The 22890-nt window shown below is 44.2% G+C and overlaps 1 protein-coding gene across 1 annotated transcript in view; it reads left to right on the top strand.

Annotated features, from left to right (window-relative positions):
• LOC131139161 (insulin-like growth factor 1 receptor) overlaps nucleotides 1–22890 on the top strand; it is a 65049-nt gene that overhangs the window by 24497 nt on the left and 17662 nt on the right. Inside the window, exons 3-5 of the mRNA XM_058088476.1 lie at nucleotides 16239–16542; nucleotides 18132–18268; nucleotides 18671–18815. Coding sequence (XP_057944459.1) covers nucleotides 16239–16542; nucleotides 18132–18268; nucleotides 18671–18815 — 586 coding nt within the window. The remainder of the gene's footprint in view (nucleotides 1–16238; nucleotides 16543–18131; nucleotides 18269–18670; nucleotides 18816–22890) is intronic.

Raw genomic sequence — 22890 nt, forward strand, 5'->3', positions numbered from 1 at the left:
TTATTTGGTGTAAGGTCACGTGGAGACTGTCTGACTTGTACTGTCCAGCGCTTACGGCTTAAGGAAGCCCAGCGAGTACCAGTTCCTGCTGATGTCTGTCTAATCTCTGCTATGATTAGCTCTGTGCCACCATGTTCAGTACACACACACACACACACACACACACACTTGCTGATGCTTGATACACCTTGTAAGGCAGGGGTGCTCACACTTTTTCAGCATGCGAGCTACTTTTAAAATGACCGAGTCAAAATGATCTACCCACTACAAAAATACAAAACATCTATTTATTTTCAAATGTATTGAGGATTATTTGTACGTACAATGTATGTTGATGTACCTTACATAACCAAATGAGCCGATATTGCAAAACACACATAATTAACTATTAACATTTTTTGTAATTACCTGAGTTTACTTTGATGACTTGCACTGAATTGAACCAGCCAGGGATGCATAGTCCGGACAGTAGCTGCTGATAGCCAGCCTCAAGCACACTTCCAAATGTTTATCAGTCATGGATAATATCCGTATCACAATATCCGTATAATATTCCATATCCGTATGGAAGTGATATGTTTTTGCCTTTTTACTTGGTCCAGTTTTTGCCTTTTTACTTGGTCCAGCTCCTTCACTCATTTTAGTGACCATAAACTTTAGCGAGGGCTTAAAATCTAACGCAATTCGCCGACTAGCTTAGCACTTTGCATCGTTGTTTACGCATGAGCGGTGACCTAAAGGTTAAAATTCAGTTGTCATCTGACTGGTTGTCCTGTATGTCAATCAAGTAACGGGGATGGATGATAGGCTGACATCGTAAGTTCTGCTGCACTTAGAGACGTTGTTTGATTTGATTGGTCGCCCGAAGGGCAACATTCAGTTGTCATCTGAATGGCTGCCCTGTATGTCAATCAAGTGATGGCATTGATGCTGGGATGATATTTTTTTAATGTCACGCCGCGATCGACCAGCGATCGACCAGTACCACCTCCGTGATCGACCGGTAGCTCGCGATCGACTTAATGAGCACCCCTGTTGTAAGGAGACAAGAGTACAGACCACAGATGCTGTTTGCAATAATGACTGACCTCACCACTAATTTATGTTTTTGTTAATGAGGGCAATATACAGTAAATACAGCACATATGACACCATGTAATTCATATATTTTTGTCTGTCCAAGTATAAAATCATTTCTGTTTTTATTTCTGCATTTTCTGCCGCTAAATACATTTTTTTCTTTGTCAGCAAACATAAAAAAAAAAGCCTTTGGTATTGTCCCAGTATTTTAAGTCCACATCCCCGCGACCTGTTCACAGAGGCTGATTGGGCTGGTAATTACAGGGTCGGCTGTGTAAAGCAGGGACATTCATGGCTACTTTAATTGAACAGTCACACCCATCTGTGGAATGCCTGAAAGAGAACATTACTGGTTTGGTTGTGGTGACGGGCCCACTGTAATTATGTGGCCTTTGATTGGGATCTACGAACACCGTCTGATTGTGATGAGCTCTGACTGGGTCGAGTGTCTTGTCTGAGGTATGGTTAGTTTGTTTTCCTACCAGGGTCCGTTTCCTTCTCTGTTCGCTCCGCTGTGGTCACACACAACGTAAAATGAAAATGTTGAAAATGTAGAGCCGGGCCTAAATATGTTTTGCCTGTGGTCTCTACTTAGACACAAGTTTTAAGTTATTTTTGTGTAATGCTGCCTGATATAAAATAATGAAAGGTCCCGCATTCTACTGTTTTTCACCAATTTTAGATCCCAAATGCTGGAATTTTTACTACGTGAGCCCAATCGGGAACACGCCTTTTTGTGTGTCTGTAGCTTTAATGCTAATGAGCTACGTTTGTCCACGCCTGTGTGACACCACGAAGCACAATTGTGCGCTGCAGCTAACGAGCGACGCTGAGGACACCGAGTGGAGGTAGGATTGCAAGGTTTACAGTGTCTCCCTGTGTGTAAATATCCCATGTTACAACATGGACACTTGCGGCTTATAGACAAGTAAGTTTATTTATATATCCCTTAATCACAAAAGAGCCTCAAAGGGCTTAAAAGTGCGACCCACAGTATACACGTACGTGTGTACTAGGCTTGGGCAATATCATTGATATACGTAGATCCAATATAGATATTGTTAACTTGCTGTGGGTGTGTTTGTTGCACCGTGAGCAAGTATGTTGTTCTGCTTGATTCCCCCCTGTACTTTATACATAGACGGCCCCTCCGCCGAATTTTTTTAACCCAGTGTGGCCAACGAGTCGCAAAGTCTCCCCACCCCGGGCATTTTTTTTGCGACATCATGGAAAGCCGTAACTTTAAAAACGACATTTTGGAATCTCTTATGTCAAAAGCGGAGCAAACAAGTGAGGGGGAGAGATAGATTTTTCTCGCGTTTGGTGCTCAAATAGGCTCTCGTGACACACATTACTGTTCTTGGGTTGTTGCAAGAATCGATATGTCGATTCCATGTCGATATCATCACACAAAATATACATCGATACCTGCTTTGCTTTCCATACTTTCCATATTCCATATAATTTTGAGTGTAAAATAGTTGACTGTTATTCCTTCCAAGCACAGTATTGTTTGTTTTTATGTACTGGGAGGCTATAGGCCACTGCTAATGTATTTACTCTTGGCAGCTACTACTGCAATTTATACTCTGATTGGAAGCACAGTACTCCTAAGTACTTGACGTTTTGAAACAGCGTTCAGTAAAGTAGTGGGTTCTGTTCTTTTTTATTTTTGAGAATCTCGTAAATTCCTAGGTATTTATGGACTGCTGATATTGTGGTATTGTGACAACCCTATGCTGGACTGAACACCATTCAAAAGTGAAGTTTTTGTAAAAGAGGACCTTTGTTTTTTTTCACATGTTTTTGGATGCTTGACTTCCCTCCAAGTTTGTCATGTAGCATTGAGACTCCTTTATCGTAGCGAGCGAGGTTGACTGGATCCACTCCACGCAGGCCTTGGAGTCTAGTTGTGATAAGTCACACATGAGCGTGATTTTTAAGGCTGCCAGAGAAGCCCGCCACAGTCAACCAGCCGTCCCGCTGCTGTGAGGAGAATGGGAATCTTATGCTCCGGCTCCTCCGTACCTTTCCATTAAATTCCAAGCATATTTCAGTCGCCTTTAGCATGTAAACACACACAAAGTATGTGCTCCAGTGGGTTAGAAATCCGTATAACACGGGTTCATGGTGAGAAACGCCATTATTAGTGGCTTGGAACTTTGTCGTTTTTGTGCGGCCTTGAACACTTGCCGGACGCTTGTATGCGCAATGTATTGCAATTCTTGTCATTTTGACTATGCAAACAACAGATTGGGCGGGTCAGTAGATCAGCGTTCAGTTGCACACAGCCTGCTTTGTTGTTTGGGCATCTTTTGTTTGCTGCATCCTGATTCCGTGATAAAGATCCAGCAACACCCGAAGCCAACCGAGATCCCGGTATCTCTCCGCATCTTAAAACACAAAAGACTCACAGGTACCCGGAAAAGGATCGTGTGGTCGCTCCTCAAAAAACCTAACACGCCCTTTTTATTGTCCGGCCTCCCTATCAGCTCCAGGGAACAACACTTTTTTTTTTATTTGTCATGTCCCTTTTTTCCAGGGTAGTCAGTTGGGGGATGCCAGGAATGTCTTTTGTCTCCTGTTATCCAGTCGTGTCAGCTGATCTGACAAATGTGTTTTCCCAAACAAGTTCCACAAGGTGAACTGCTGGCTCTGTTTAGACCAGCCTAAATTGAATAGTTTAGCTTTGTTGCCTCCGATGCTTTGGCTACAAGGAATTAAGAGGGAAGATTTTGCCAACAAGCAGTGTCGCGACGCCAACGGGGACGCCTTCCGTCACCCTTTCATGGGGTGATTTCAAGGAGCCAATACTGGATTGGCATGGGCAGATCTCATCCGCTATCGGGTTCCGATACCGGCGTAATTCACGTTTCAGAAAGTGTGCCGACTGGTGGAGATTACTGACAATGGGCCACGTCTGTGTTTTCCTGTTGTCAGCAAACGTTGCACAGAGAGCACAGTAATCTTCGTGTTTCGCGGCTTCACTTGATCACGTTCTTTCAAAAATACGTGAATGAATAAAGCGTACTCTTTTATGGTTAAATGTGGCCTATTATGTCAACAAATAGGATGTTTTTTTGCCTAAATGAAGCATTTTCAAACATAAAAATGACTAAATTAACTAAAATACAAATACTAGGTATTCAAAAGACCCATTCAAAGACATCAGGGCTCGACAATAACGATGTACCGATGGCCCGGGGCAAGTTAATAATAATAATAATACATTTGATTTGTATAGCGCTTTTCAAAATACTCAAAGACACAGACGAATGGAGTTGAATAAAGCAAGTAAACAGAGTAGAAGACACCAAAATACAACATTAATTTGTTAATACACAGTTAAAACATGAGTAAAAGCGGGGCGGGGCACAGCAGTCAGATGTTAAAAGCAAGTTAAATCCAATCAGTGATATTCCCATCGGGCAAGTGTACTTTAGCATGCCATACTGCCAAGAGTTTTTTTAAAGCGGTTCTTGTTGGGTGTTGGTAAAACACGGACTGCGTAATTCCGCTGGTAATTTGTAAACCAATCCTTGCAAATCTTGAAAAGGACCAATCAGAATCGTTTATTTAGACCGCGGCCCATAGTCCGCAGTCTGCGTTTTTCCCACACCCGTTCTTGTTGGCGATCAACCAATCAGCGATGGTTTGACTAGGAAAACATCCATCATGGCGTCCCTGCCAACATGGTCTAATTCTTCAACAACTTGTGAAGGAAACCAGCAAAAAGTGATGAAGCAGTGCCTCCTAAACAAGTATTTTATTAGCGGTTAGCAAATCAAACGATGGCACAGGTGAGTGAATCACATTGCTGTGACAATTTGAAGTGGTCACAATGAAACACCACCCATTAGATCCAATACCAAGTGCTGATTTTGCACAAGATACAAAATCTAGCGCTTCCATTTCTCTGTGGATTTTTCTCACCTTTGCTTCGCAAATTATTGTTTGACCATTGAGCATTTTTTTCTGGATTAAAAACACTTTACTAGTACACACTTTTATTTCTCAAGGCAAAGTGCCTAGAAGTCTCTTGACAATCCAGATTTCCATGCAACGTCATGATCTATGGAGGAAAACAACCACAAGAAATGATCATCATTTCATCTTTATTTCAGATTCTCATGTGATGCCACAAAAATGACATGATATCATTATGGCAGTCTTTTCATTTTACATGGGGCAAGTTGGGGCAAGTAGTTCTCACCTTAAGGATTCCCCGTGGGCAAGTCGTTTTTGGTTTTTAATGTAGAGCCCTGTTAAATGTGGCCTATTATGTCAACAAATAGGATGTTTTTTTGCCTAAATGAAGCATTTTCAAACATAAAAATGACTAAATGAACTAAAATACAAATACTAGGTATTGTGCTGATATGTAATATTCTACATTGGTCACTAGTAACGTTACTGTAGTGTTCGCTTTGAATGATCTCACAACAGGCACAACAAACCCCAACACGGGCTACTGTTGCGGCCGTCACCCATGCCAAGCCAATTCTCAAAATCCGAACCCTTGACGTCACTTCCTGTTCGTTCCCACTCAGCTCCCGTAACAATGGAACACATCTATAGCAGGTACGAGTCTTATTTATGTCTGCAATGCCTTATTTGCTCTTTTTATGTCTACTATATTGGATAATACCAGAGTTAATGTGATTTTATGGGTGTTATTTCATGTTTATTTAATGTTAAAAAGCATACTTACAAGATCATAAACAGGTCTTTCATGCACTATGACAATATTTGATTTACAAATAGGGACTCCTACTTTGGCTCTAGGCCGCAGTCAACCAATTATTGGCCCAAAAGGAGGAATTACTATATCATGAATATCCACACATACACTGGAGTCTAACGCTTCCACAGGCTAGCGGACATCCGTCTGTGCACATCGCTTCGAGAGTGCAATAATGGAGAGAGTGAGCCCTCATCTCATTCAACTTCTTTGTGGAGGCGGGACTGCTAGCGATTGGATACAGAGAGTTAGCAGTTAGCATCACGAGACTGCATTCGCTCACGGTTTGGCACTATTTGGGTTTCAAACACAACCAGCAAGGTGCGTGCATGAACGCCGACCACAGACGCGGACAGTTTTCTCAACTGGAAAAAAAAAGTACCGCATACCGGTGCACGGACAAAACCTGTGTTTCTGTTATGTACATGAATGTATTGTCGAGTGAGCATGTCTCCATGTTGACTTTGTGGATTATTTAAGTTCATCTATCGGCCTCTCTTGCCAGGTTTTGGAGACCTGCAATTAGATTTCACACAGGTTTAGCCAGCTAAACATGACAAGGCCTCGGATTTCAATGGATTTTATATTGTAAAATTAGGAGCAAAAACCCTCACAGATCCTTTTATGTGAGGCTTCGGTGGATGCACACAAAACCCGGACGCACGCGTCTTTATTGTACCTTCATACCTCCACATTGGAACCACACATACATTTAAAGAAGTCATCACTTTATCCTCGTGGGACCACCATGCAGCCACTGAAGGCTTTTCATCCACCGTCTCCGTCTGGAAAAATCCCAGTCCAGCCGACGCGTCCGAATCCCCTCGCCGAGAGAGCTTGTCCATCACGTGGAAGTGTAATCTCAAGTCTCTGAGAGCGCTTCACATCTGTTTCCCTTTGACTGTAATTATCCAGAGGAAGCCTCAGACAACAGATCTCCTGTGGGAGGCCTCTCCACGCTGTGGGCGACCTAAAGGAGGCGGGTGTGGTGGGGGAGTTTTTTCCCCCCCTCCTCCTTGATAGTCTCGTCAACAACAGTGCAAATGCGAATCGACGCATTCTTCCTTTGTCTCATAGCGTCGCTATTCCTACTCGTACTTACTCTCCAAACCTTGGCAAAGTGGTGACTTATCCAAACGAGTCGTACTTGGACACGCTGTTTCATTCCAAGGTGATACCACCACCTACACCACCATCGTTGGCAGGCAAAGGCGCCAGTCCGTTGTACGCTGAATCTTTCTCAGAGTTCTCAGACTAGAGCCGTGACGATTGAACATTATATTTTACATATTTATTTAAAAAAGAGGGCTGCACGGTGGACGAGTGGTTAGCATGTAGGCCACACAGTCAGGAGATCGGGAAGACCTGGGGTCGATTCTGCACTTGGGCATCTGTGTGTGGAGTTTGCATGTTCTCTTTGTGCGTTTCATTGGCCACTCCAAATTGTCCATAGGTATGAATGTGAGTGTGAATGGTTGTTTGTCTATATGCGCCCTGTGATTGGCTGGCCACCAGTCCAGGGTGTACCCCGCCTCTCGCCCAAACACAGCTGGGATAGGCTATTTTTCTATAAGTTTGTTTACATTTCAAAAAGGCTTTGACTTTTGTCTAAATTCAGTTTATGGAAAAAATATCGAGATATATATTTATATATCGTATATCGATACTCTACCCAACTTCAGTATATCTGGATATTTGGTCCACATCACCCAGCCCTGTTTCCCAAACCGTTCCGCAAGCCGGATGAAATAGCAGGACGGAGCGGATTTCCTGTCGGTGACTGATTTAAACGATAGAATCCCAAATAAATAATTGGAGACGGTGGTGCAGAAAAGAAGCATTTTAGGCCCCAAATGAGGAAGACATTCAAGCCTATGATGACCGCCTCCAGTGTGTACCAACTCCCAGTGGAGGCTGAAGAAAAAAGCGTCCCCGAACCCGACACCCGAAACCAACCTTGACTTGGCTTTAAGCCACAGGCGGGGTTCAACTCTTCCCTAATTGAGAGCGGAGCTCGGCCATCTGATGCTTGTCAAGACAATTTGGGGAAAGCTTTGCTCTCTGTGAGATCACCGTAGTTTCAAATAAACTCCCAGTTGTCCCAGCGAGGTATCTGATTGGTTCCATTAGTACCAGTTTACATGAATATGTTCCATTGTCTTCAATGTGAAGCGCTGTGTAAATATTTGATGGAGGACTCCACAGCGTCTGTAAATTCGGCGGCGATGCTTTGTTGGAATCGGGCCGTCGGCGCTTGATGGATTCTGGCAGGCCAAACACAAACACGCATTCCACTCGACAGAGTGCTCGGGTCTTTGTTGTCGTCTTTGTTGCTCAGAGCACTTTGCTGCCGCTGTCTCATGGATGTGACCGGCTCACCCGGACAGCCAGATGTGTCGTCGCCAACGTGATGTCGACTCGACTCGCCGACGAGAAGCGCCGGGTCGCGCGGGGCCGCAAAATGCACTTTTAAATGGACATCCGGGCGCTAATGATGCCAGTCGGGGGCCGCAGTTAGACGACCCACTGCTGGCGGTCCGATTCACCGAGCGGCCTTGACACTGACAAACTGTCTGCCCCAAACAGAGCCAGCTTTGTGCGCGACTGGAAACAGTAATATTGGGCATATTGTGTTTTCTGTCCATCACCAACTTGTTGCTGTGTTTATGGAGACCCTGCCGGTGCTGTTTATTTTCCCAAATTTGCCTGATTACTGGAACTTGCCAGGAAGAAAGGGGAATGTGTGGAGATGTCCCAAACTGACCTCAAGGATTTTGTGTTTGGAGCCGTTTTATTCGCTCTACTCCGTTTGGTCCCTCGCTACGGCTGGGATAGAACGCCACTGTGTGAGAAAAGTCAAATTGCCGGTATTTAGAGTACCAGGGAATGACCACATGTAAGGTCAACAAAGAGCTTGGCAATTACCAGCCCATATAATTTGTCATAAAAGCCCGGCCACGAAAGCAGGGATTAGCATACCGTATGTATGCTACATTCATCATCCAAAACTCCGAGAGCCAGTGCGTCGGAAAACAGTGTTCCTGTGGCTTTTTGACAACGTTTGGAAAAGCCTTTATTGAAGTCGTGATAGGACAAGCTCATTCATGCAGGTATCCCATCACGCATCATGCACTTTCTAAAAAGTAATGCATTAACCTGCGTAACCAATTCGCTTAATTATGTTGAAATGTTTAGTGGCGTAAATGCATGGACGGCATGGACGGCAGGCGACGGGACTGTGTAGCGTCCTCACAGATTCCGACGCCCTTTTAGAACTTTGTTGCCTGACCCGAACGCACCAACAGCAGCAACACACATGTACAGTGAATCCATTTTGCGGCTTCACTCTATCAAAAATATATGAAGTCATGCTGTTTTTGGTGCTTAAATACAGCCTAGTGTTGGTCAAATCGTAGGCATCTTTAGGCAGTTGTAGTTTTTGCCTACATGAAGCATTTTCAAGCATAACGATGGCTAAATGAACTACAATATAAATTTACAGCGCGTACAACGCGTTGTAGGAGGTTCATGATATGTAGTACTCCACACTGGTCACCAGGGGTCAGTAATCACTGTACTGTTTGGTGAAACATGCAAGCGCCAGACTTGATCGATCGCCACAACAACAGACTTTTATTGCAGGTTTGAATTATCAGGCACAGTAATTCCTAATTTTCCTAACTTCTGTTGCGGCCACAGCCCATGCCAAGCTAAAACTCCTCGACTACACTCGATTGTCCGTTCCCCACTCAGACCCCCCCCCAAATTCATCACTGGAACACATACATAGCAACATGCACGGGTCTTATTTATGTCATAAATGGCTTATTCACTCTTATGTCTGCTATATTGGGTGACTATAGGGGTGTTATGACATGTCTCGAGGACTCTAATAATGTTTAAAACCTGATTTTGAAAGTGGTAAGAAAGGTTTTCTACGCTCCAGCTAGAGAAATAGTTGGCATGAATTAAATTGCATCTAACGTTAGCACTGTAGCTTACATAGCAATGCTATCCATTATGTTGGACAAACTCCGAGTTCGAGTGTAAAAAGTGGCACTTTTTGGAGCCAAGCACAGCTCATTAGCATGAAAGCTACACACACACCAAACGACGTGCTCCCAGCAGGGCTTACTAAAAGCACTTTTGAAAATTACATTCCGGCATCAAGGGTAGGTTTTGGACAAAACACTTCCAATTAGGGATGCATGCACCGGTGCCGACCGACGTTCACGGCAGGAAGCGGACGTAAAAACGATGTGGCTGTCTGTTTTCCAAGTAACGTCTGGTAAACGATGCTACCGGGTCTGACGCTCTTTTGAAACGTTCTTGCCCACCTTAACACGTCAACGGCGGTGCTCAATTCCAACACGATATACTCAACGCACTCCGAGGTGGCCGAGGTGTATTCACAAACACTGGAAATCTGAACACTCATCACCAACATTACATCACGGCATGCTTCTGCTCCGTGTATGCACTTTAAAGTACTTTTGTTTGTTGTGGTTTTATTTTATATTGGTGGTATATTGGAAGCGTGATGGTTTTTTTTTTCCGTCATCGTGAAATGTTTGCAGAGCATTTGGTGAAATATCCCACGTGATTGAAGGAGCGCTTGACTTTCCATCACCAACTCCTGGCATTGGGTTGTTTTTGTAGCTCCGTGTGCACAGTGGCCATTTTGTCAGCGCTGTCCTCCGTACTTTAACTCTTTTAGGTTCGTCAAGCTCTCTTGAACGCTTTCTGAACCGAGGGGGCGGGGCAGAGGAAATACACAACGCTTGTTAGTTATTTCGGTGTTTCAGACGCAGGAAATGATGCTTTGGCTGATTCAGCACCGGCGTCATGACACAGTCGATCCAGCAGAGCGTGCTCCAACTTGATTGTTTACAACGAAGATACGTAGATACGAGATCAGGGGTGCTCATTAAGTCGATCGCGATCTACCGGTCGATCGCGGAGGTGGTACTGGTCGATCGCTGGTCGATCACGGCGTGACATTAAAAAAATATCATCCCAGCATCAATGCCGTCACTTGATTGATATACAGGGCAGCCATTCAGATGACAACTGAATGTTGCCCTTCGGGCGACCAATCAAATCAAACAACGTCTCTAAGTGCAGCAGAACTTACGATGTCAGCCTATCATCCATCCCCGTTACTTGATTGACATACAGGACAACCAATCAGATGACAACTGAATTTTGACCTTTAGGTCACCGCTCATGCGTAAACAATGATGCAAAGTGCTAAGCTAGTCGCCGAATTGCGTCAGATTTTAAGCCCTCGCTAAAGTTTATGGTCACTAAAATGAGTGAAGGAGCTGGACCAAGTAAAAAGGCAAAAACATATCACTTCCATACGGAATGGGAGGTGGACTTTTTTTTCACAATGTCTTTTTCGAAGTGCGTTTGCCTCATATGCCATTCTACCATCGCAGTACCAAAGAAGGGAAATGGGGAGTAATGTGGAGGTAATTACAAAAAATGTTAACTGTTAATTATGTGTGTTTTGCAATATTGGCTCATTTGGTTATGTAAGGTACATCAACATACATTGTACGTACAAATAATCCTCAATACATTTGAAAATAAATAGATGTTTTGCATTTTTGTAGTGGGTAGATCATTTTGACTCGGTCATTTTAAAAGTAGCTCGCATGCTGAAAAAGTGTGAGCACCCCGTACTAGATAGATACGAGATACTGTCGAGACAAGCTGAGATGTTGCGATTTATTTCTAAAATACATCCACGCTTCCCTCCAGGATGATGGCAGACCCTGCAGCAGCCAAGTATTTCATTGTAAACCAACGTGTAATTAATACTTAACGGCTGTTAATGGAAGCTGAGGATATCAAAAACAGTACCTCTGTTGCAATTTTTAGCCGTAATAGTCTGGAGGTCGAAGGAGGGGGGCTGCTAATTGCAAAGCCAAGTCATACAGGAAGTTTAAGGATCCCCCAGGGCCTGTTGCTGCCAATGTTTGTCACCTGGGCAACGCAGTAAAGGGAACCACAACATTCCCGGTATTGACCACAGCCATTCCCATGTAACCGTCTCATCAGGGTGGGTTTGTTCAGGTTGGAATTCGAGCAACGCTAATCTAAAACAGTATTTCCTGGTGTCTTTCCCCCCCCCCCTAACATGAATAAAAGCATCGGTTGCATAACGAAGGGCTTGCTGAGCCTTAATGGTTCCTAAAAATAACTTGGTGTTGTGGCTCGAACCTGCACGTCTCTAAGACTGGCGTCCTTTGAACTTCTGGTTTGGACCGACCCGGATCGTCATCGGCCAAGACATCTGCGTCTTTGTTGTGGTCGCCTCGTCCCTCGCTGCTGACCGAGCGCACGGCCGCCACGGCCAAACCTTAGCGGACCGAAAGCGAGGATTAACAATTAGGTGCACTTTTTTTTTGCGACCAGGACACGGACCACCATCAACGAGGACCATGAATGATGTTGTGTTTATGTTTGTAACTTGCCGAAGGGGCAGGGGACAATAGAATGATTTGGATGCAACGGAGCGGAAACATTCCCACTGTTTTGGCCGGAGACTGGTGTGAATTTCCCAGAATACTTTCCTGCCGGGCTGGTATTTGTCAGTCCCTGGAAGCCGTCTAGCGGCTTTTTGACCCACAACATCCACGGAGTACGCCATGCGGATACGCTCTTTTCATACACGGGGAAAATAATCAATGGATTTTTATTTTTACGCTTTAAGAACTTTCTTAGTGAACTTCTGTTGCAATGCCATGATTGGCTTGATGGAAATACAGCGGTCTGACAGAACTGATGTAGTTTAAACTACAGACCGAATCAATAGCGCCTCTGCTGGTTTAGTCAAGTAGTGCACTCCATTTGACCTCAGTTGCTTGAAGAAGTAATTAGCAACTAATCGTCCTTGGTCGTCCCACACTTTGTTGTGGAATTAACTCATTTTCCGAAAGCCTTCCCTTTCGGTATCGGACATTTTTGATGATTTGAACTGATTTTTCAAGGTACTCGTGGTATCCTTGGGCTATAAATAGAAATAAGGCTTTTTGTGAAAAGACCATTTACAATTTGACTCAAATTTAGCCGTATATATTTAGCCTAAATGTCTAAACAATGATGTCAAACAATGATGCCACAACATAAACAACACAAAAAATGGTTGTTTTACATGAAAATAATTAATTTTTAGAAATATAACACCATGAACTATTTACTGGTGCGTTAAAATTCAGTTTCATCCTTCAGTTGATCGTAAATGGTGGGTTTACGTAAGTGTAACACACGTGCGACCAGCCGAGTTATGCAACTAACAGTTTAAAGCGCATGCAGAGGTAGATAAAACTGACTTCTCAGGGCTGTCTTGCAGAGACAATTAAAAAAAAATCATCAGGTTACGATTGTTCAAGCCCATTTCTTTTGCTCTGGCGCTAATTCGAGGCCCCCTCGGTTATTTACTGTTGTAGATTTATTTATGGTATTCATAGCTACCCTTTTATATATAGCAAACGGTTCCGTACCAGTTTTACATCAAGTCCAAACCAGGTCTTGCACCCCTCGAGCATCTCGCACGACTAGTCTACTCCACTTGGCGGCAGTCGTGCACATCGTCTCTGCTTTACGAGACGTTTTTACCTTGGTCTTGCACATCTCCACATGCTTCCCCCACGCTGGCACCCGCGGGTGGCCCAGCCCCCCCTGCTGGCGGTCCTATTAACAGGAAGGAAGCCGTGTCCAATTGCTTCGCACCCCCTACTTCCTTATCACCGTCTTCTTCTGTCCCACGGCGCAGCGGCTCTGCAACAAGTTAGCACAAAAGATGCTATTCATTATGTTGCAGACATCCATCTGAATGATTACGTATTGCACAAGTACCCATCACACCAGGGCGCCGCCCTTTCCCGACAAAGGAGCCTGGTGGATTTCACCTAACTTCCAAACACCACCTCCTTGTTCTCCACCCCAGATGTTTTTCTAGCACCTTTTCGGCACATTTGCTTACAGTAGGGGTCAAGCGGGTTGTCAAAGATGGTGTGAGGGTGGTTGTGGGTGGGGGCGGGGGCGGTGGGGAGTCGCAGTGCAGAGGAGGAACATTGTGTGCCCTGAGAGACGCACCATAACAGACCCACTCAATCGCTGGTGGGACCACACAGTGCGGAAGCTTCCGATTGGTGTTGGGGGAGGTCACCTCACGGTCACTGCATCATGATGATGATGATGATGATGATGATGACGTACTGTCGTCATACGGGAAAGACAGCAGGTCCATCTCCTGCTTTGTGGATGAAGAAAGGGATGTTGCTTGAGTTTTTTTTGGCCTCTAAAATAATTGAAAACATGCCATCATTAAGTAATTGGTTCCAGACCTGACTGGCAGCTCGCTAGTGAGCTAGCGAGCTAACCAGTTAGCCTGCAATCTATTTCTTCTAAACTTAAGACGCCATTAATGTACCACTTCCACACAGAATAGGAGAACCTTTTTTCACAATATCATGTCGGTCGTGCCTTGGCCGACTTCATGACCTTATGTTGTGTGTCGATATTTAGTGTCATTACTGCCACCTAGTGGCGCATGGCAAGAACACTACCCATCACTTGCATTTTCATATGCTTTGGATATTCATTGATATTCCGTATTGCTGGGGATGACTGTACTGTATTTCCACAATGTATTGCTTCAGTACCAGGCAGTGTCACTCGGTGGTATCCCATAATTATGGCTCCACCTGTGGTATCTGTAAAGCTGACACTGCAGAGGTTAAAGGGAAAGGGTCTCTCGCATAATACATTGTTGAGTAATTCATATATTAAGGTATAGTTTAATTGAATAAGACATTTATTACAGAGCTGCCTTCTAAATGAACATGCATCAGAACCAGGATGGTTTGTTGTTAGTGAAAGTGAAAGAAAGGGTGACGGTCTTTTATGATTGAAAGGGGCTTCGGCACGTTCTAAAAATATCGTTCAAAAGACAACCTGAATAAAAACCAGCAAAATTGTCAAATCAACAGTTATTGAACAAGAAAAAGTTGATGTATTAAAAATAAATAAATTTACTTTAAGGAGGAAAAAGTGCAAATTTTATGAGAAAAATGTAATAATGAGGAAAAATAATGTTGAAAGTAAAATCTGTTCTTTTATGAAGTCATAAAATTATGAGAAATAACCCAATGCCAAAATAAATAAAATTATAATTTTTGGAAAATACATTTTGGGAAATGTATAATATTATGCTAATAAGGTGTAAATGTGGAAATATTATATTAAGTCATAATATTACAAAAAGAAAGCAGAAATATTTGGAAAAAAATTCATTTGAGAAAAAAGTCAAAGGATTAAAGTCAAAATATTGAGAAAAAAGTAGCAGTTTTACAACCATAAACTTGTAATACTATGAGAAAACATAATGTCATTTTTGTAGAATATATTTTAAATATGAAAGAAAAATGTGTATTTTTTTTAAAGTCGTAATACAAAAACAAAAATTCCAAATTCTTACTTTTGTATTTGTTTTAAATGAATGTTGTTTTGAGTGACGGGTGGTCTAGCACCTTTGTTATGCACTGTAAATCATTTGAATTCAACTAATGACCAAATAATTATAACTCCTTTGACGTGCACATGCGTCATTGCCAATTATGCAAATTGAACAATGACGTAATCTGCCCCCAACGGTAGCCAAAACTATTTTTTTAGATGTAAAAATGATGGATCGGAATTGGTGTAAGGCAGCAATATGAATCTTTGTTGTTTTCCGGGGATCTAAAGACCAACCTCACTGCTTACTTAATTAAAAGAATCTTAGTCCAAGTCCCTGACATGAGCAGGCTGGGCCCCCAAAAGCTGAGCTGAGCTCTGATGGCGAAATATTCTGGGGAAAAAGAAAGCCAGCTGTGCACGCGGCGTGTGTTGTATCAATCAGCATCGCTTAGACGCCACATCATCATCATCATCATCATCATCATCATCATCTCCCATGACTTTAAACACGCTGGTGGCTGACATCATCTGCATTACGCATTTTTGTCCATTATTTTGGGTTTTGCTCTCAAAGGGGACACTCGGATGTGATTTGCCATGCGGCATACAATACTGGACTGTACTGGACTGTACTGTCGCTTCTTCCTGGGAGGGCCGCACCGTGCCCCCCTCCGCTGCAACAGATTGAGCTATTTGTGCTCTCAGCGGGGATGCTTGTCGTTCTATGGATCCGTGCCGATCTCAGGAAGTGCAGGAAGTGAAGCGCTCGCTCGGCAATGCAGACTCCCACCTTTGTTTTCCTCGTTGGTTAGGATTGTGCCGAAAAGGACTTTTCATTTGGTTTTGCGAAGGAAGTTCCGAACACGCGCGCCATTCCTTCTGACCGATATTACATGTGCACAAGCGTGGAACGATACTCACCCTTTCCCTTTCTTCTCACCGCCAGAGTGCCCGGAGAGGTGCGGGAGGCGAGCGTGCACGGCGAACGGCGAGTGCTGCCACCCTCAGTGCCTGGGCAGCTGCACCGCCCCCGGCAGCGACACGGCCTGCGCCGCGTGCGTGCACTACTACCACCAGGGGCGCTGCGTCGCCGACTGCCCCCCCGGCACCTACAAGTTTGAGGGCTGGCGATGCATCAGCGCCGAGCTCTGCTCCAAAGTCCACCTGCCCGACTACGACAGCTTCATCATCCACGAGGGCGAGTGCATGTCCGAGTGTCCCTCCGGGTACACGCGCACCTCGCCCGACAGGTGAGCCTGAAACGCCTTTGACGAGGGCGGAACCTCTAAAGTAGAACACGGTTCATTCACAGTTCAACGCCATCTTAAAAGCTACAGGCGATGTTTAAGTCACAGTTTTACATTTGTAACTGTCATAAACATGTCGTAAACACAAGCTGACTAATGTATGTATGTAATACTACATCTAACAAATACTACATCTAACTACATCATGAGAAACCAAAACCTGTCCTGAATATTCAATTCAATTTTTCGACGTGGAAGTCCATTAATCCCTCATTTATCACGCTTACTTGGTTCCATACCCAAGCGTGATAAGTGAATTTCCACATAATATTAAAATATTAAGTATTATTAATGAGAAATGTAATGTTTTTGTAATTAGAGCACAGACGTCTTAAATATGTTTTCCTCTCTAGACATGAAGTAGTCGACTTTACACAAAACTAGACATATGTACATATGTACTACAGGAAGTGACGTAGTAGGTTCAGAGTCGAGTTACGGCCGCAATAGTAGCTGTTAGTAGTGTTAGGGATTAGCGTGTCTGCTCTAAGATCCTTCAAACCGGCAATAAAAACCTGTTGTTTTGACGGTCAAGTCTGGTGCTTGTGTGTCTCGGCCAATGTTACGGTAACTGACCAGCAAGTGACCAATGTAGAATGCCACACGTCATCACCATGAATGAATGTGTCTTCTGAATGCCTCGTATTTGAATTATTCTGTCGTATATAGTTTATTTTGCCATTTTAATATTTGAAAAATGTATAATTTGCGGCACAAAGTGTGTTCAATTTGCTTAAATACACATTCAACCACAAGACGGCATCCGAGATTTATTCGATTTCTTTCCCAAATTCAACTTTTTCAAGCAGAAAAATGTCAAAATGTGTACAAGGTTTTAAGAGGCCACATTCAAATTGTGAATGTAGTACAGTACAGTGGTCACTAGGTGTCAGTAATGTCAATGGAGGGCCGGGAGAGACACGCAAGCATCAAACTTAATGGCTTTTATTGCAGGTTTGAATGATCTCACAACAGGCACTGTCATATAATATTAATAATCCTAATAATTACACAAGCTACTGTTAACCCATGCTAAGCTAAAACTCATCTCTGGACCCCCCATGTCACTTTCCGTCGTACACACACAAACATGAACTTAATTTATGCCTTCGATGGCTTATCTTCTCTTATGATGTCTACTTTATTGGGTGATACGAATGAAAACATGACTATAGGGGTGCTTCCAGAGGGCTCTAATAATGTTAAAAAACATATCGACAAGGTTTTCTGTGCTCTAAGTGCGAAAATATTCAATTTATAAAGAATCATATTTCGTCGAAATTCACTTATCACTGCGATGAATGAGGAATTACTGTACATCAGTTTTTTTCATTTGCATATTGACTTTGCTAACTTCTGTGTTGTACGTGTATGGGATATTGCAATATATGGACGCCCTCTCCTGTTTGCTGTTTCCAAGTCGTGAAACCTTCCCGTGCCTCCTTGGCTTCAAATAATCAGGAAGTCGAGCAACAAATATGTGATAGCGGGGACGGTACGTTTAGTCTCTCCTCCCTGTGTCTCGTCTCCAGCATGTCCTGCACGGCCTGCGACGGTCTGTGCGATAAAGTGTGCGAGGAGAAGGTCATCGACTCCATGCACGCCGCTCAGTCCCTGAAAGGCTGCACGGTTATCAAAGGCAACCTGCATATCAACATCCGCAGAGGCCGTGAGTATGCGGCGGCGCCGCAATGCACGCCAGACACTTACTCAATGACACGCCCCGTAGTAAAAACCATGCAGCATGCTTTTTTGAGAAGGGGTGCAGCGTGGGTAGGTGCAGCACAGGGACGCCATGCATGGGCAGACTGCACAGCCCAGTCGAAGAGGGAGCCTGGCTGTCACATATATACTCACGCTCTAAACACGGGAGACCAAAACACTTTTACAATCCACAGTGATGTCACTCGGGGCTCGTCTAGACCAGAGCCGTGGAAAGTCTGAGAACTGTGTCATTTCCTGCACCTGTGCAACAGTCAAACGCCATGAATGTGCAAAAATAGAAAGTCGGCATGAAGGGTTAACGTGGAAAGGATGTGAAGCCGTGTCGTGTCTGCCGTGTCGCCTTCAGATAACATGGTGGCGGAGCTGGAGAGTTTCACAGGCTTGATCCAGAGGGTGACGGGCTACGTGAGGATCAGACACTCGCACACCCTCAGCTCGCTCGCCTTCCTCCGCAGCCTCCGATACATCGACGGCGAAGAACTCTTGGAGGAGTAAGACCCCTTAATCCTCTGCTTTTTCAGATGCACAACAGGGGGTCCCCTGGGATTTTCTTAACCGTTTTTACATTTCAAAATAAAGCTAATTGTGGTCATTGTGTGTGCATGTAATTAGCTATGTATGTATATATTTACTGGAGCTATTTAGTGGTATATACAGTCATACTTTGAGATCATTTATTTGATGTAAATTGCATTATATATTACATTTGTTATTATTATTATACAATATATTACCTAACATGGTTTTCAAGTTAATATTTGAGGTGTGGGCTGAGGCGGACGAGTGGTTAGACCTCACAGCGAGGAGACCAGGGTTCAATTCCACCCTCGGCCATCTCTGTGTGGAGTTTGCATGTTCTCCCCGTGCATGCGTGGGTTTTCTCCGGGTACTCCGGTTTCCTCCCACATTCCAAAAACATGCTAGGTTAATTAGCCACTCCAAATTGTCCATAGGTATGAATGTGAGTGTGAATGGTTGTTTGTTTATATGTGCCCTGGGATTGGCTGACCACCAGTCCAGGGTGTACCCCGCCTCTCGCCCAAAGACAGCTGGGATAGGCTCCAGCACCCCCGCGATCCTCGTGAGAATAAGCGGTAGAAAATGAATGAATGAATGAATGATTTGGTTGAGCTGGTTTCATAATTATACCTTTTGAGTGTTAAGTTGGTGTGTGATGAGTTTAGTGTTCTTTGTAAGAACACTAACACATTCCCAAAAACATGCTAGGTTAATTGGCCACTCCAAATTGTCCATAGGTATGAATGTGAGTGTGAATGGTTGTTTGTCTATATGTGCCCTGGGATTGGCTGGCTACCAGTCCAGGGTGGACCCCGCCTCTCACCCCAAGACAGCTGGGATAGGCTCCAGCACCCCCGCGACCCTCGTGAGAATAAGCGGTAGAAAATGAATGAATGATTCGGTTGAGCTGGTTTCATAATTATACCTTTTGAGTGTTAATTTGGTGTGTGATGAGTTTAGTGTTCTTTGTAAGAACACTAACACATTCCAAAAACATGCTAGGTTAATTAGCCACTCCAAATTGTCCATAGGTATGAATGTGAGTGTGAATGGTTGTTTGTCTATATGTGCCCTGGGATTGGCTGGCTACCAGTCCAGGGTGGACCCCGCCTCTCACCCCAAGACAGCTGGGATAGGCTCCAGCACCCCCGCGACCCTCGTGAAAATAAGCGGTAGAAAATGAATGAATGAATGAATGAATGATTTGGTTGAGCTGGTTTCATAATTATACCTTTTGAGTGTTAAGTTGGTGTGTGATGAGTTTAGTGTTCTTTGTAAGAACACTAACACATTCCCAAAAACATGCTAGGTTAATTGGCCACTCCAAATTGTCCATAGGTATGAATGTGAGTGTGAATGGTTGTTTGTCTATATGTGCCCTGGGATTGGCTAGCCACCAGTCCAGGGTGGACCCCGCCTCTCACCCCAAGACAGCTGGGATAGGCTCCAGCACCCCCGCGACCCTCGTGAAAATAAGCGGTAGAAAATGAATGAATGAATGATTTGGTTGAGCTGGTTTCATAATTATATCTTTTGAGTGTTAAGTTGGTGTGTGATGAGTTTAGTGTTCTTTGTAAGAACACTAACACATTCCAAAAACATGCTAGGTTAATTAGCCACTCCAAATTGTCCATAGGTATGAATGTGAGTGTGAATGGTTGTTTGTCTATATGTGCCCTGGGATTGGCTGGCTACCAGTCCAGGGTGGACCCCGCCTCTCACCCCAAGACAGCTGGGATAGGCTCCAGCACCCCCGCGACCCTCGTGAAAATAAGCGGTAGAAAATGAATGAATGAATGAATGAATGATTTGGTTGAGCTGGTTTCATAATTATACCTTTTGAGTGTTAAGTTGGTGTGTGATGAGTTTAGTGTTCTTTGTAAGAACACTAACACATTCCCAAAAACATGCTAGGTTAATTGGCCACTCCAAATTGTCCATAGGTATGAATGTGAGTGTGAATGGTTGTTTGTCTATATGTGCCCTGGGATTGGCTAGCCACCAGTCCAGGGTGGACCCCGCCTCTCACCCCAAGACAGCTGGGATAGGCTCCAGCACCCCCGCGACCCTCGTGAAAATAAGCGGTAGAAAATGAATGAATGAATGATTTGGTTGAGCTGGTTTCATAATTATATCTTTTGAGTGTTAAGTTGGTGTGTGATGAGTTTAGTGTTCTTTGTAAGAACACTAACACATTCCAAAAACATGCTAGGTTAATTGGCCACTCCAAATTGTCCATAGGTATGAATGTGAGTGTGAATGGTTGTTTGTCTATATGTGCCCTGTGATTGGCTGGCCACCAGTCCAGGGTGGACCTCGCCTCTCGCCCAAAGACAGCTGGGATAGGCTCCAGCACCCCCGCGATCCTCGTGAGAATAAGCGGTAGAAAATGAATGAATGAATGAATGATTTGGTTGAGCTGGTTTCATAATTATACCTTTTGAGTGTTAAGTTGGTGTGTGATGAGTTTAGTGTTCTTTGTAAGAACACTAACACATTCCAAAAACATGCTAGGTTAATTAGCCACTCCAAATTGTCCATAGGTATGAATGTGAGTGTGAATGGTTGTTTGTCTATATGTGCCCTGGGATTGGCTGGCCACCAGTCCAGGGTGGACCCCGCCTCTCGCCCAAAGACAGCTGGGATAGGCTCCAGCACCCCCGCGATCCTCGTGAGAATAAGCGGTAGAAAATGAATGAATGAATGAATGATTTGGTTGAGCTGGTTTCATAATTATACCTTTTGAGTGTTAAGTTGGTGTGTGATGAGTTTAGTGTTCTTTGTAAGAACACTAACACATTCCAAAAACATGCTAGGTTAATTAGCCACTCCAAATTGTCCATAGGTATGAATGTGAGTGTGAATGGTTGTTTGTCTATATGTGCCCTGGGATTGGCTGGCCACCAGTCCAGGGTGTACCCCGCCTCTCGCCCCCAACACAGCTGGGATAGGCTCCAGCACCCCCGCGACCCTCGTGAGAATAAGCGGTAGAAAATGAATGAATGATTCGGTTGAGCTGGTTTCATAATTATACCTTTTGAGTGTTAAGTTGGTGTGTGATGAGTTTAGTGTTCTTTGTAAGAACACTAACACATTCCAAAAACATGCTAGGTTAATTGGCCACTCCAAATTGTCCATAGGTATGAATGTGAGTGTGAATGGTTGTTTGTCTATATGTGCCCTGGGATTGGCTGGCTACCAGTCCAGGGTGGACCCCGCCTCTCACCCCAAGACAGCTGGGATAGGCTCCAGCACCCCCGCGACCCTCGTGAGGATAAGCGGTAGAAAATGAATGAATGAATTTAAGGTGTGTCGGGACTGGCCCCCACTATGGGTTCCATGTAGCGGCAACCCTGCACAAGTAGAGTGGAACCTCTAAAAGGAATGTGAGCGTACTTTTGGCCCCAAAGTCGTGCCTGGCATTACCTGATCCCTGCTCATTATGTCTTTAGTGATGACAACCACGACCAAAGAACCGGGCAGATGATTTCTATTTCCATTGTTGGGAAATGTACAAAATTCGTTTTGCTCAAAAATGGTTAAAAAGTGGAATGTTAATTGGAAAAAGTAACCATAACGGCTAAAAGTAAATAAATAATTCATCAAGCTATCTAACAGTGGAGGAAAACAAAGTGTTTCTCCTCGAGTTCACAGGAATCTCGCCGTCCCCTGAACTCCACATTGCAGTCATTCCTGGATGTCTGGCTGGTACCCAGCGTACCATAAAAACACCACATCGCCCTTAGCGCTCCTCCTCGTCCTTCCTCCCGTCCTCACCCCCGTCCTCACCCCCGTCCTCACCCTTCTCTCAGGGTCGTGCAAGGATTGCATTCTTGTTGGACTGAGGTCCATTACCAATCAAGGCCCCCATTTAAAGGATCGAGATGATTCATGGAGTCATCTTTTTTCCTGATATTCCTTTGTGACTGATCTAATGCGACCAAGATGGAAGCTCCTCGCATATGCTCTCTATTACTTCTAGCTCAATTAGCATGGTATCCCCGGATAGAAGTGGCCCTTGCGACCGTGACTCACTCCCCCCTCTCT

This window comes from Doryrhamphus excisus, chromosome 12 (assembly GCF_030265055.1).
Source record: "Doryrhamphus excisus isolate RoL2022-K1 chromosome 12, RoL_Dexc_1.0, whole genome shotgun sequence".
Lineage (NCBI taxonomy): Eukaryota > Metazoa > Chordata > Actinopteri > Syngnathiformes > Syngnathidae > Doryrhamphus > Doryrhamphus excisus.